This window comes from Hemicordylus capensis, chromosome 3, assembly GCF_027244095.1.
Source record: "Hemicordylus capensis ecotype Gifberg chromosome 3, rHemCap1.1.pri, whole genome shotgun sequence".
NCBI classification, from domain to species: domain Eukaryota; kingdom Metazoa; phylum Chordata; class Lepidosauria; order Squamata; family Cordylidae; genus Hemicordylus; species Hemicordylus capensis.
In genome coordinates this window covers 66644832-66660021 of record NC_069659.1, presented here as the reverse complement: position 1 = coordinate 66660021, position 15190 = coordinate 66644832, and the positions used below count along the sequence as shown (strand labels likewise).

Below are 15190 nucleotides of genomic sequence, written 5' to 3'. Positions count from 1 at the left end.
GCACAGTTGGATTGTGTGGCTGTTTAGGAGGCTCAGGCTCTGAGAAGGATGAGGAATCATGGCGCCACTTACGTCTCGCTCTGAGCAGCTTGGGCGCAAAACTCATGAAGAGGGATAGCTTCTCTCCTGGGACTGGAGTCAGGAGAAGACAGTGACAAATGCCTGTTAGGGCGAGATGGCCTCTGGGGAAGAGTCAGTGCAGCGAGAAGGTGATGGGAAGGCTGCTGCAGTAAAGTTGGGTTAGGAAGCAACAGTTGTGGATGAGAGATAAGTACTACATTCTCTAGTAAAAAAAATTTCTCAGCCATTGAGCCAAGTTGGGTGGGAAGGAAGGAGCAACTCGTGAGCGAGGGGAACGGCATTACCTGCAGGCATCCCCAAATGATTCGGCGTTTGGGGGTCTAGCGGCATGGCTTCGCCCGAGGGAGACTCCTTAGGAGGAGTGGAGTCATTTGTGCCCAATTGGGGGCTGCATAGGTTCTATTGGTGGTATGGCATCAGCCGGCTGATCTGGGCGGTGTGCAGGGGGGACTGCATGGGCCAGCTGGTTCCCCCTCTGCAACGACCACGAGAGGGGAGGTGGTGATAAGACGCCAATGGACCGCCCACCGGGTAATGGCTGTCCTTCCCCTTCTCAGCCCACTCCGCTGCTAGGTCCTTAGGATGAGGTTTGGTCCGTTTACAGACCACCTTGATTAGTAAGCACTCGCTAAGGCTCATGGATGGGGGCTTTTTGAATTTCTTTTGCTTGCCTTTGCTAGCTTACAATGTTTGGTCTTTTTTGCCAATTGGTGAGGAGAGGAGATAGTGCCTGCCAAGAGAGCCAGTGGTGGAACAGGAGTGGCTTGTAAGCCGGCGGGAAAAGTTGAAACTGGTTTGTGGAGGCAGCAATGTGGCCTGCGCAGCCAGAGTTGGGAGCTTGGGGCCTTCTGAGCGGAATCCCCCTAGGAGCTCCTTGGCATGGACGAATTCCACAACAGAAGGCAAAAAAACTGAGAGAGCAAACACCCCGCGTTGAAAAGAACAAACTGTAAAAACGAAAGGAAACCAAGCCGAATTAGCCAAATTGCTAAACTAAAAAACTGTTTGAAATTTCTTGATACAAGTAGAGAAAATGGTCTAAGGAAGGTCCCTTCCCACGCTCACACAATCTAGTCTAGACAGAAGGCAAGTAGCCAACAGAAAAGAGACCAAGAGGAACAAGCTATGAAAAAGAGCACTCTCTGAGGAGCAAATTCTTAGCCCTGCAAGCCACTAGCAGACAGGACCGGAACTGGGGATTAGTGCCCTCTGGTGGGAAGAACTAGCAAATTTTATTTCTGGTCTGTCTCGAGCATGCGAAGTGCCTGATCCCGGTACTGATGAACTCCAGCACTGGGGGCGGGGGGTGCTAATATCTGCCAGCACAAATACATAGGCTGGAAGTATACATATATTTAGATTTTAAGCCTGTGGACAGGGTTGTTAATTCTATAGTGTTTTGTATTGTACCTTGGGTTTGTTTGTTTTGTGTGTGGGGTTTTTTTTGGTGTTTAAGAAATAATCACATATCATTTAGAAACGAAGAGCAATATTCCAGTTTACACTCCCCTCTAAGCTGATTTTAAGAGCACAAGTGCATTGCATCAATATCATTTAGATGCTTTTAACAACATCATCTCTCTACGGAATTTCAGAAGTAGCTATTAGGCCTACAAGTTTGTTGCATAGTAACAATATGCATCACACCCTACCTTGCCGCCCCAAGGACCAAGTTAAACTTGGTATCAGTAACAGGTTAGCCTAGGACCGTACATATGATCGTTTGAGGAAGAGTTGTTAGCTGAAAGACCTTTAACCATCTAAGATGAAACAAAATTATATTCCTCCAAAGCACACAGTGAACCACAACTTCAACCAGGCTTTAAATGTAATGTTTTGCTATTCAGAATATCCTTGACTGAAATAAAAATTACAAGGCAGGCCTGAAAACTGAAATAAATTCATAAGCCATCAACCAAGTTTCTATTTGCTTTCCACAAGATCCGCCAACCTCCTCAGTCTTGTCACTTCTGCTAAGACAAAAGGGTAAATGACACAGTTGAGTCCTGTCTCTTTTCAAAGACAAGCCCAGAAGGCCTCAGAGGCCATGTAAGGAACTCGAAGAAAATTTCACTTTCATAGCAGAAGTCCATGATATTCTCAGACTGCATGATCTCCTTAGGGATCTGAACAGTCCTAGGCCCAGATGAGCCAATAACCAAGACAGTTCTCATATAAGCTATATTTGCTTTTTCAACAAGCCCAAGTTTCTTTTTTTGCCTTGCCTACAAGTTGTAAGCAATGAGCAGTTAAGTTATTAGGAGGAGGACTGGTACAAACATCACATATTTCTGTGCAACATCCCCGAGCATCTGAAGCACACACTGTCCTGCTTGCAAGTCTACTTCTGACTGAGTTAGAATGAAACCAAGATCCCTCGTGACATCCAAACCAATGCATCTTAGTTTATTCTAAACTACTTACTTGAAATAAACCATGAGCTGTCAGCTTGTGAAGAGAGTTTCAGATTGTGATTTATTTCAAGTAAGTAGGTTAGAATAAACCAAGATGCGTTGGTTTGGATGTCACAGTTGATCTTGGTTTCATTCTAACTTAAATTAGAAGTAGATAATTGCATGGGCAAGGAAGCAGGGAGCGCACACTCTGTGGCTTGGAGAGAGCATATGGAATCAGGCTTACTGTAGTTCCAAGCAACATTTGAACCATCCTCCTACAATCTACTGCTGCCCAATAGATACTAGTACCCACAATGCGGTTAGTTTTATTCTTTTGCTTCTGTACACTTTTTCTAGAGACACACTGTAAAGGCCTGCTTCCGTTTTTAAGCAAGGAAAAACGGATTCTTCTGAGAATTGTAAAGGACAACTTATTGTCCAAAGTCATGTTTGCATCGGTAGTATATCTATAGATCCAAGAAGATTTCCTCACATTTTCCCTTCTCTATATTTTATTTAGTGAGCCAGCTGCTGTACACATTGCCATTCACATAATGTTTTTCTGAAATAACTTTGCTTCTCCTTCCAGTTGGAATATACAGCTGATATATAACTGAAGAATGAATTTAGAAGAAAGGCTTAAAGCTCAGAAGATCTCCATTTATTCATATTCCATCCCAACAGAACTCATCATATAAAGCAGGGTTGGGGAACCTTGGCCCTGCATATGTTTTTGAACTACAACTCCCACCACCCCCAGCCACAATAATTGTTCCATCCCCACCCCTGATATATACCAAGGCTGCACAACTTCAGCCCTTCCAGCTGTTGGAATACAACTCCCATCATGCATGTTGACTATTGTGGCTTGGGATGATGGGAGCTGTAGTCCAACAAGAGCTAGGGGGCCAAAGTTTTGCACCCCGATGTAAACAGTGAAAGTTAGTTTCCTCTGCTCTGCAGAGTTCATGGAACTGCAGAATTCTCCAGTCACCTCCATGAGTCCACACCTGTATTCTCATCTGATGGCCAGGTTTCTGATAGGATATTAAGAAGAAACGCGTTTTTAATACAAACATGCTGAAGGGGAGGATTAAAAAGGAAACAAAAATGGAGGAGCAAGAATTCCTGTACACTCTTGTTTGTGGCACATGGGGGCCAAATTATACAAACTCATCTGTGGAGAAACAGTGTTAATGGATTCTAGATGTGCGCATGTATTGAACTTTTAGACTATTTTTCCTGTAAATAAGTAGGCATTTTTGAACTTTATGCTCTCTGTAATGGATAGCTGAAAGAAGTGCAGACAAACAGATTCTAGAGGATTCTAGTAAACAAAGACACAAGGAAAGTGACAATTACTTGCATATAGGGCTGGACTGTACCTGCGAGAAAGATTTACAAGCAAGGAGGATGCTTTAGGTTGGGAAGGGCTACAGAAAACTACACTGACAAAGATACTTTCCAGCATCAGCCTACATTCTTTGCAGAAACACGAATGAGTTATCATTGCTGGTATCCACATACTGTACAACAGCTCCCAAACTATAGTGTCATTGGCAGCATTGAATATCTTACATTGCAAAGCACAGACTGAGTACTCAGGTCTGTTCCGAAACATTACATAAAGATTCTCCCTTACAGGCTTTTGATATGAGGCTGGGCAACATCTGTTGGAAATGAATTAGGTATAGGGTATCCTGCCTTAGGGCCAGCCATCTGGACTATATAGTCCACTGAATCATTTCCAGCTCTATATTTCTGTGAAATGTCTATGCAACGTCCCTTGTGTGTACTTCCTGCTTCTGAAAACACTGAGGATATATTTGCACAAACTAATGCAAGGATTGTGCAGGATATAAACAAGATACAGGTGTGAGTGGGAACTGAGAAGTGGAAGGGTGGCAGGAAGAGGGAATAAGAGCAAACTGCAAAAATTAATAGAAGTATGAGCTTATTCTACCTACACAGTGCTTTAGTACAAAGGAGCATCATTTGTCAGGATTAACCTACATGGAAAAAAAAGGAGCAAAATGTTATAGTAGTCCACAGTCCCTTCTTTAACACCAATCCAAGAAAATTACATCTATAGCATGTAACAGAATGGCCTGGCATCATCATATAGTATTCTAACTTATACCACAATCAGTCCACTTGCCCTTCTTAGTAAGCATTAATATCTATATATCTCTATAGATCTAAAGTTAGGCAGGTCAATGCCAGATATTTAAACACTACAACATTATGTATGGAAAGGCCTCCTAAACATATACCCAATATTTATTCTTCTATATTCCAATTAAATTAATTCTCATACATCCTAGGAAAGTTGGAAATACAACTTCAAAAAGTGATTTGTCCTTCTTTCCAAAGCAAAGGAAAGCAATCTTTAGACGAGTGCTTCTCTTATTTAAATTGCACTGAGTACTACTACAAAGTGGAGTACATTTTGACTGTGGGATACAATTCTCCAAGAAATCCTCTTAAAGTTTCTTTAACTCACAGATCTTAACTCACTTTTATGCCCCTGCTGCTCAGGTGAATGGAAGCACACATCAGCAAGGTTTCTGTGAACAAATCTACCCAAAAGTCCATTGTCACTAAGGCAGCTGCAAGCAATCTAACAAAAGACATGGAGCTGTTAGTACCACAATGGCACAGATGAGGTCATAAACTGGACAAATATCAACCCTGAAATGGCTATCAATATTTTAGTCTTCTATAGTAAAGATCCAGGCAGGTCTACTTCCTTCCAGCTCTGGACAAGTTCCTGAAGAGCACCAGCAGAGATGGCTGCCATTTCCACCACCATAAACCACATCAAGTGCTTGCAGGTCTTTCAGTCACCCCCTCACCTCCCTCTCATGAATGCTGGTCTTTCCTACCCTGCTTGCTATTCACACTTTGGGTCTCTCATGCAGGGGAAAGGTCCAAGCTCCATCCTCAGCTCTGTACTATTAGCTGCTTCTCTGCTGATAGTCTCTTTCCTTAATCTGCCATAATAACCAGACGAAACATTTTCCAGGATCCCTACAGGACACAAGTTCTACTGTCCATTATTACCTTTTCCGATTAATTCACCCTATTGCAAAGCTGTGTAATCCTCTGTCTTACTTGACTTACTTATATCCAGTCTACACCCATGCCCAGACTCTGAGTAAGATCTGATAGTGCAAGACTACAATACAGCAAGCACACGGAACTTGAGTATATGTCATGCAAGGAGTCCTTCTCTATCTCATTCTAACTTGCTTCATAATCTTTAATTCTGTAACCTCATATTGAAGGGGGACAGAGAGGGTCAATATTCCAGACTGCTTTTTAAAACTCTTAAGGTTATAGGGCTCTGTGGTCGCCAGGAGTCAACACCAACTCAACGGCACACTTTACCTTTAAGTTTATATAAGTATTACTGAAGCAGTTACTTTGGATAAGCTGTTAAGCAAGAATCTATTTCATGGAATTATGACAAAGCTTCCCAACAGCATTTATCTGGAAGACATCTATCCTCACATGTACAAAGGCAGAGAGTGTTTACCAAAGTTAAGCCAAGAAACAGTAGCAGATACATTCAACTGTGCCAGGAATAAAAGATCTGTGAACTTAATTCCTCTTAGTAAAAACTCTTATCTCAAGTTTGCTCAAGGAAGCATCTATCTGAGCCTTCCTGCATTTGATAACCAACAGCTGATAAAACCTTTCTAACACACTCATCTAGCAAGTACCCCAGAGCACTGTATGGAAAAACAAAGGGGACAGATGCCAATACAAACACAGAGTCAAAACACACACAACACACACAATTTAGCAACTTAAAAAGACAAAGGCAGTCATACTATTACAGTCTGTCAGACAATGGCTTAAGGCCCTTGATGCAAACACAGGTCAGCCATGACAAAGCAGTGGTGCTTGGGAAGTTTTTTCTCCCTCTAGAGTGCTCCAACTTGTCTGGCACAAGGAACGGCAGAAAAGTCTACAGCCTAGAAGTTGAGTAACAGAGTTTGCATTGCACTGTAGAAGACATGTCAGAGTGAGTTATTGCTAGGCTGAGTAACCTCTTGTCTTACTTTTCCTAGGCAACTGTTTGTATAGACAGTACTGCAGTTCAGTTTGCAGAAGCAGGCACTGACAGATGAAAAAATCTCTTCTAAAACTTCTGCTCCAAAAGCTTCCCAGCTCTAATCATTCAACAGCTTTTCAAATAGAATAGGATCTCTGCTTTCTAAACTTTCTCCCAACCACTACTTGTCTTGCCTTTGGTTCAAAATGTTTTTTCCAGTATGTCCCTTTACATAATAGGTCTGTCATAACACATCACAGAGCATGGCAGTCACTAAGACAGAAGAACTGAAATCTCCAAGACTTAATCTGCAACTTGCTCTCGGATATAAGAGGGAAGGAAACAAATCAATCATTCTGGAGTAGCCTCACAGGAAAGCAAACAAGTTGTCATACTTCCCACTTATCTAGTCTTGGGTATTTCAATGAACACATCCCTAGGAGTTGCCAGTGATCATCCCCATGAGAAACATTAATAGCCAATAGTATATTTTCCCAGTTTGAAATGGCCAGGGTATCCATTCAAATCTCAGTATCCCAAAACCATGTCAAAAATCAGGACTCACTAGGGATTAGCCCCAGAACCTGTTTTCTCTGAACATGTGCAGAGGGTCTATTTCTCATCTCAAACACAATAGGAATGACTTCAAATTACACTTGATCCATACCACCACTAGCTCTATAAATTACACACAGAGGAAAAAAGCATGAAAAATCATCCACTGGCTAAAAGCATGCATTTCTGCCACTTCTCTGAAATTGCAATTTTTCATGTGAGAGGGGAGTTCTAGACTCTAGTTGCAATTGCTTGCTTTCAGCATCAGGCAATACTAATTTAGTCTCGTATGGGCCTCACTAAATAGCCTTGCATTTTTCATGGGCAAGGAACACGATGCATGTAGCAAGGAACACAAGCATTCTCAAGAGCCCGCACAGGTGAAATCAAGTTATAGAGCAGAGTGGCTCAAGTATATGGCCATACCTTCTCAGCAACTTCCCAAACTACTTATAGAATGATGTGAAGGAAGAACAACTCCTCCTCTCTTCCGTATCAGGACGGATTGAACAACTGCCCCAACTTTCACGATTATTATAACCAATCATTTCTAGAGCACTGAGGGTATAATATAGTGCTCTATAACCTTAAGTGGCGCAGCGGGGAAATGCTTGACTAACAAGTAGAAAATTATCAGTTTGAATCCTTGCTGGTACCTCTCGGGAGAGGAGAGCTGGTCTGGGAGAGGAGAGCTGGTCTTGTGGTAGCCAGCATGACTTGTCCTCATAGCTAAGCAGGGTCTGCCCTGGTTGCATCTGAATGGGAGACTTGATGTGTGAGCACTGCAAGATATTCCCCTCAGGGGATGAAGAGCAGAAAGTTTCAAGTTCCCTCCCTGGGAAGAGCAGAAGGTTTCAAGTTCCCTCCCTGGCTTCTCCAAGATAGGGCTGAGAGAGATTCCTGCCTGCAACCTTGGAGAAGCCGCTGCCAGTCTGTGAAGACAATACTGAGCAAGATAGACCAATGGTCTGACTCCGTATATGGCAGCTTCCTATGTTCCTATATTGGGCAGCAGCGATATAGGAAGATGCTGAAAGGCATCATCTCATACTACATGGGAGAAGGCAATGGCAAACCCCTCCTGTATTGTACCAAAGAAAACCTCAAGCCTCTGTGGGTGACAGGAGTCGAAATCAACTTGACGGCACACTTTACTTTATATCCTGCACCTTTTTCATTCTAAGATTGTTGTGACATCATTTATTAATATTTTCATCAAAGGAATACCAATACATACTTTGCACATGTCAGATTCCAGGATCAGCCCATTGAGTCTCTGTAGCAGGGCTAGGAAGGAGCATTTTGCCTGCAGCATGGGAGAGCTGCTACCAGTACAAGTTGACAGAGATTAACCAAGGATCTGACTCAATATAAAATGTATCTCCTTTTTACAACAGAGAGCTTCCCCCATGGCTGGAAATACATTTGAATTCAGTCTCCAAGTTCCAAATACAGTAGCATCAACTGGTAGTCAGGGCACACTGCTACTGCATTTAATTATTAAATTTATACACTATCTAATCGAAAATCTCTAGGCAGTTTACAAATCAATTAAACACAAACCAGTTAAAATACAGAAACTAACACAAAACCAATTAAAAACAGATTAAAAACAACCATTAAAATGCTTGGTGTCTAGAAGATTGAGGCAGCCTCTCCCCCACCTGAAAGACCTGTGTGCCCTGAGCAGGAAAGGCAAGAAAGGAGACACCCAGGCAAGTGAGCCCTTGTCCTCAGCTCCTGAAAAGACCAACAGCCTGAGACGTTTTATTAATCTTAAGTAATTTGCTTGTTTTAATATTGTAAACCATGTTGGGGGCCTTTGTCAAGGCAGAAAGGCAGTATAAAAATCTAACAAATAAATAAAGGCCCAATTACGTCAGATAAGCTGGAGGCAACTGCAGGTGGATCGCTCCAGACAACCTTAACAAGCTGTGGAGATCACCAAAGGATACTAGCGATGTGCACGAACTGGTCCGGAGGCCATTCTAAAGGCCTCCGAACTGATTCAAAGGTGCTGCCGGTTCGAAGGTTCAACACCGGTGGGGGTGCCTCTTTTAGGATGGGGGAGAGTGCACATACCCTTCCCGCCACTTTCCCCCTGCTGGAGCTCCGTTTTTAGCGAAATCCATGGGGTGGCAGCGTACCTCCCTGCCGCCCCTTCCCCCATTCTTGGCCGGAAGCATGGCCTGCGTGTGCGCCCGTCATGCACACGCGCAACGTTCGCAACATGTGTGCAGTGGGCACGCACAGGCGATACTTCCAGCCACTTCTGGCCAAGAACAGAGGAATGGGCGGCATGGAGGTACACTGCCGCACCATGGATTTCGCTGAAAACAGAACGCCGGCAGGGGGAAAGCAGCGGGATGGGTAAGAGCACCCTCCCCTGCCCTTAAAGCGGCACCCCCGCCGGCACTGAACCACACCTTCACGGTTCCATGCACATCACTAAAGGTGGAGCTCTCTTAAATAACCTGGCTTCAAGCTGTTATACATACATATCCTACCTATGTCCATCTAAACATTTCAAATACAAGTCAACAATAATGTAGAACAGGGAAAGAAAAAAGTGCTTATATAGAATCCCTTTTATACATTTGTTCACAATACAATTTGTGTCTCTTTGGTGTTCAGTCACTGCTGGGAGTCTAGCTACTATAAAAGTAATGAGAAACCTATTCATAAGCCTGCCAGGAGAAAATGAGTTCCATAACTTTCTATAAGCCTATTATGTTTTGTTTCTTATATATTATGCTACAGATATTAGTATCAGACTTTGCATCTTCGAAGCAAGTAAATCTTAGAAGTACACACCGGCCTAGAAGCGCCTGACAGAGGCATTAGTAGTCTCATTACTGTGTGAGGGTTATTTACAATATTTCTCCCCATTATATACTCAGCATGATGAAGTGCCACTTGCTTAAAGCCTGGAACTAAAGCACTGCTGTGTGAGGAAAAGAAACTCAGCAGTACCCTCTGTACGACATCCACATGCCAGATGAGACTTTTCAATCCCTTGCACTGCAGTTTTTGTATGAATTCTCTCTTGATTACACACAGTGCTCAGTTTTATCTTTGTTCACTTTTAGAATTGCTAGCTTCATTTTTGCATTGCTAATAAGCTTATGAAAAGGTAAAGAAGGATGATTTACAACGGGATCTAAAATCACCTGTCGTAAGTTCCATGCTATATAATTAGCACATTTAGCAAAACTGGCATTCCAGACCGTTTGGTCAGAAAATTCAAGTTAGAAAATAAGATGAAGATTTTGACTTCATATTACTCTTCTCTTCAATGACGCATCAAGATCAGCCTGCAAACCCACCAAAGTGAACAACTTTCAAGTAGCTCAGGGCCACCAAACAAAACAAGACCTTAGGCATTCTCTGATCTGTTTGTAATTTAAAGCATCAGCTTAGCAAGATTAGCAAAAATGACCGGAAACGGGAAAAGAAGTAGCCTCGAGAGACAGCAAGCCATTTTAAACCTACATATATCACCAGTTATTCTTTTTTGTCAAGGGTGGGGAAAGAGGGCTCACTTGTGAAGAAATGTCACAAACTGAAACAGTTTGTGCACTAACTGTGTAACTGTTCTAATGTAAAATGAAAGAATGAGCTTTTTTTTAGAAAATGAAGTAGTTAGAGAAAGAGTTAAAAGACTGGCATCTGTCCAGGACACTGGGGGCCAATGCTGAAGTGTTTGAAAAACCACTGTCAGATCCTTGTTTCTGTCTCATTGCAGAAGACAACACCTCTGGCAACATAGAGCCCTCTACTGTTGTGTTGGTGTATTGTCTTTAAAAAGGAGAACAGGAAAGCATTCACACCATATTAGGACTATGTTACTTACAAACAGCGTCCTTAAGCCAAGAGGATTTAGTGCTCAAACATGTAGTGTTTACAGAATAAGCAATTCCAGTTCATCCATGTTAGTTATTGGAACACAAAAAGCAATTTGTAGATTATGCTTTGGGCTGAAGTGCTTGCTTTCTTGGGGATAAGTCTCACTGAAACCACGTAAAACTTCCAAGTAAACATGCATAACATGTAGAGTTATCTTAAATAACCCTCGGTACTTTAATGTCCCACTGAGTATACTGCTCCCTTTTAAAGCAGTCTTGAAAATAAACACACACTTACTCACCGAACAGCTAACCAGCTCATCTACCTAATGCACCCACGCATCACAGTGTGGTTTGAACAGTGGATCCCAGGGTGGCGAGAAACCTAGTTATCCACAAGTAATGGTTTACTTGCCGACATTGAGCAAGCAAGAGATTAATCACAAGGCTAGATTAATCACAAGGCTGTCTGAAAGTTAACATGACAAAATACACACTGTCTTGTCTTGTTTCTTCCAAGTATTAAAAAGATTAACATTCATTTCCATGGAAAGACAAAAAACCTAACTTACTGACAAAGTGAATTCCTTCAGCCTACATTCACCAGGGCCATCCACACCCTTCCCATTCTAACTATGCAGTGTGCAATGAAAATAATGCTTAAATACCTCATCTTAGTCAACAACCCATTCACATAATTGCCAGACTAACCATGGGAACCTTAGCTGAGATGCATGGGATGCTTTCATTGCCTTGTATTCGGTCCCTCTTAAACATGTACAAGGACAATTACAGTGTTGTAGCATCTCTCATGCAGAAAAATCCCAATACACTTTACAGAACTACATACAAAGATTCACTTCATCAACCAATAGTCACTTCTGGGATATGAACAACAGCTGCTTAAACTGCATACAAGCAGAATTACAAATCATTTAATGGCAGGCAGCGAAGACTACCTAGAGAGAGAGAGAGAGCAAGAGAGAGAGAGAGAGTCTAGTTCCTAAAGTTGGAATTTAGCCAAATCTTCATCTCTACTGGCAAAAATATTCCAGAGGGATAACTGTGCTAGTCTGCTGCAACCAAGAGGGTCCTGTGGCACCGTAAACTACAATATTTTGTTGTTGATATGTTTGGTTCACTAGAGTCCACTTCATGTATCCAGTCCATCAAAGCTTCTGACACACTAAACTGGTTAGTCTTTAAAGTGCCACAGGATTATTTTTGTTGCAAAAGGTATGTCATCCAACTACAATGACCATTTTTCAGCCAAAAAAAAAAAAGCAGCGGGGGTGGGGGGGGAGGAGTCTACCACAAGCCTTGCATTAGCTCCTGGCTCTGTGCTTACCTCCAGAACTCAAGTACTTGCTACAGCATCATCATAGAGGAGAGCTGGTCTTGTGGTAGCAAGCATGACTTGTCCCCATAGCTAAGCAGGGTCTGTCCTGGTTGCATATGAATGGGAGACTAGAAGTGTGAGCACTGTAAGATATTCCCTTCAGGGGATGAAGCCACTCTGGGAAGAGCATAAGATTTCAAGTTCCCTCCCTGGCTTCTGCAAGTTAGGACTGAGAGACACTCCTGCCTGTAACCTTGGAGAAGCCGCTGCCAGTCTGTGAAGACAATACTGAGCTAGATAGACCAATGGTCTGACTCAGTATATGGCAGTTTCCTATGTTCCTAAAGCAAAGCACTGATGACTTTCAAGTCCGCTTGTGGCATTGCCAAGCTATAGTCTCAACCAGGCACAGCTCTGCTTATGGCACAACAGAAGAAAACAGACAATTCCCTCAGATGCTCTAGCTTACTCTTGCCTGCTCATAAGGGGCTGCAGAACACCACACAAGGTACCAACTATAGTTAAGCTAGTTAATGATGAAGACAACAGCCTTGAGCCTCTTCCTCCCTCCCTCCCTCCCATCTCATCATTAGCAGAAGCATCTCTTTTGGAGGAGCAACACACAATATTATCTCCCATCTGGAACAGCTCAAAAGATTGAACAAATATGATAGAAGCCAGTCTTGCTATAAAGAAACCCTGCTGGAAAGCAAAAAAAAAAAAAAAGCTAATGGTGAGTTTAACTTGCCAGAGATTTGATAGATAGGCAGCCTCTTACCCAGTAACAGAAGAGATGTCAGCTCCAGCAGAAGGCACCTCATCTTTGTAAGAAAGGGAAGATAAAAAGGCATCACTCTTCCCCACTTTTCCCTCTTGCTTATTCTTTTATCTTCAGCTGTCAAGCACCAACTGGTTTTATATTTCCAGACATAGAATGTTTTGGTAGCATAGAAACACAAGGGAGATGGGGTTGGGAACAAACCCCCCAAAAAGAGTGAAGGACAGCTTAGTGGGAGGCGTGAAAGTGTCCTCAGATGCTAAACGATTATTCCAAACAGACACAGTTGCCTTTCCAAAGCTTGACACATGTGTTTTGCAGAATCTACTTTGATTTCTCCCACTCCAGCTTCTACAGCACAGTCGGAGTGTACTGTTCCTTTCTTGATCAGCCCTCCGGGGAAGGTACAGGGAAATCCGTTCATCTACTTAGTTTCATGAGAAAGAATCACCTCCAGATTCAGAGAGGCTACATGTCTATTGCCTAACAACTTTAGACAATTAGCAAGCTTTCTCTGGAAAATTTCTGGCGTGCTAAAAACGAAAAGCCCCAAGGATCAAATCCTTGCATACAGGAATCACTTTTGTAGGAGTCTTTGGCTGTTAGACAAAACGCAGAGCACAATTCAGATCTTGCCTGCCTTGTAGTGACTACATTTAGGCCTTTTGGAGAGGGATCTGTTGCCTTCCGCTTACTTAAGTATGAGGATAGGGCATGTGTGTGAATCCAGCTGGGATGCCTCTTCAGCAGTTGGTTCTATTCAGTTTGGGTCCTTTGCTCAGGTACCTACAGTTCACATCCACTTCTCCCTAGAAAAAGGCATGGAAACTTAGAAAGCAGAGCCAGAGAATATGAACTGGTGTTGCTGTTAACGGTCTCCCACAAGCCAAGCGTGAAATGCTGGGGGTGGGTGGGTAGACCTAGATGAGACCGAGACAAGGAAAAAAACTGGGTAAATTGCTAGACTGAACAGTGTCCCGCCCCCTTCCCTCCAAGAGAAGAGACCCCCGTCTGCACGAGGGGGAAGAGTCCAGCCCGCTATTGTTTCAGCCTTCACAGACTGCCACCTCCCCTTTCATCAAACTGGAGGAAAGGGTTTCGCAGGGCGCCCTCTGCAAGAAGGGAGCATAGCCGCAGCTGAGCTGGGGCCAATCCCTCATGCCTAGAGCAGCAGGACGGCAGTCAACTGCACGAGCCTAGCCCTCTGCTCCGGGCAGGCTCCAAGACAAGCGCACCCCTCCATGCGACACCGCTCCCCAGTCCCCACCCACCCCCAGGAAAGCGGACGCCTCCCGCCCCACAGGGGAACCTCGCCGAGAAACGCGCGTCAACCAAGACGCGTGGAGGAGGAGGAGGAGAAGGACCCCTGCCTCCCCCCTCCCACTCACCCGTCCCAGCAGCCACTCCCTGGTCCGGTCCGGGAGCCGCTGCCCTGCTCCACGTGTCCCGGTTCCCGGCTGCTCGCTCTCCTCTCGCCCAGCAGCCTGGACTCTGCTCCGGCGGCTTTTCTAGCCTGCCCGAGAGGCAAGTAGAGCTCGCGGCGCTCCCGCAACCCACCTGGCCACTCACGTCGCTGCTTCTCCCCAGCCTGCCGCCAACGCCGCCACCTCCTCGGCATCTTCATTCTCTGTTCAAAAGCCGCTGCAGGGGGTGCCAAGCATTTCCTCCCGACTGGGAGGCTCCGCCTTCTTCCCCCTCAGTCCCTCCTCGTCCTGTTCTTTCTTCCCTCCGCCAGCCGCCTCCTCTTTCAGTGTTCCTCCCCGTTCCGTTCTCTTTGCTCCCTCTCCCCCCACCGCCGTCTCCTTCCCTCCTCCTCCTCCTAGGCGGGCACTGGCCGACATAAGGCAGTCCCTTGGGCAGACGGGAAAGGGGTCTTTTCTCTAGGACGGGCGAGATGCAAAAGGGGCAGTGGGACTCGCCGGCTAGCCCAGGCGCTGCTGTTGAACCTTTCAGCCCAGGCTGTTGTGCTCCTCTCAGCTTCCAGCTGGCAGCGAGGTAAAGCAGTGCCGAGCGGTACGGAAGGATAAGCCTCCAGTCCGGGCTTCCTTTCAATCATTAAACATTGCTATCTACTAAAAGCAATCACTGCATGTATATCAAGCTAGACTAGGACATGGTTTGTGGCTGACTCTCCTA

General features: G+C 44.3%; 1 protein-coding gene across 7 annotated transcripts in view; it reads right to left on the bottom strand.

Moving 5' to 3' along the window:
- The window catches only part of IGSF3 (immunoglobulin superfamily member 3), a 185355-nt gene extending 170519 nt beyond the window's left edge, over positions 1-14836 (bottom strand). For 2 of the 7 annotated variants that reach the window (XM_053309402.1, XM_053309408.1), the window contains exons 1-2: positions 14612-14836; positions 13055-13974 (exon numbers count right to left, since the gene is read on the bottom strand). In XM_053309402.1, the coding sequence (XP_053165377.1) occupies positions 13055-13127 (73 nt within the window). In that variant the 5' untranslated portion in view covers positions 13128-13974; positions 14612-14836. Of the gene's footprint in view, positions 1-13054; positions 13975-14442; positions 14588-14611 lie in introns of those variants that run through there. The other 5 variants (XM_053309403.1, XM_053309406.1, XM_053309407.1 and 2 more) reach the window with 5 other exon arrangements.
- Positions 14837-15190: the final 354 nt, after the last annotated feature.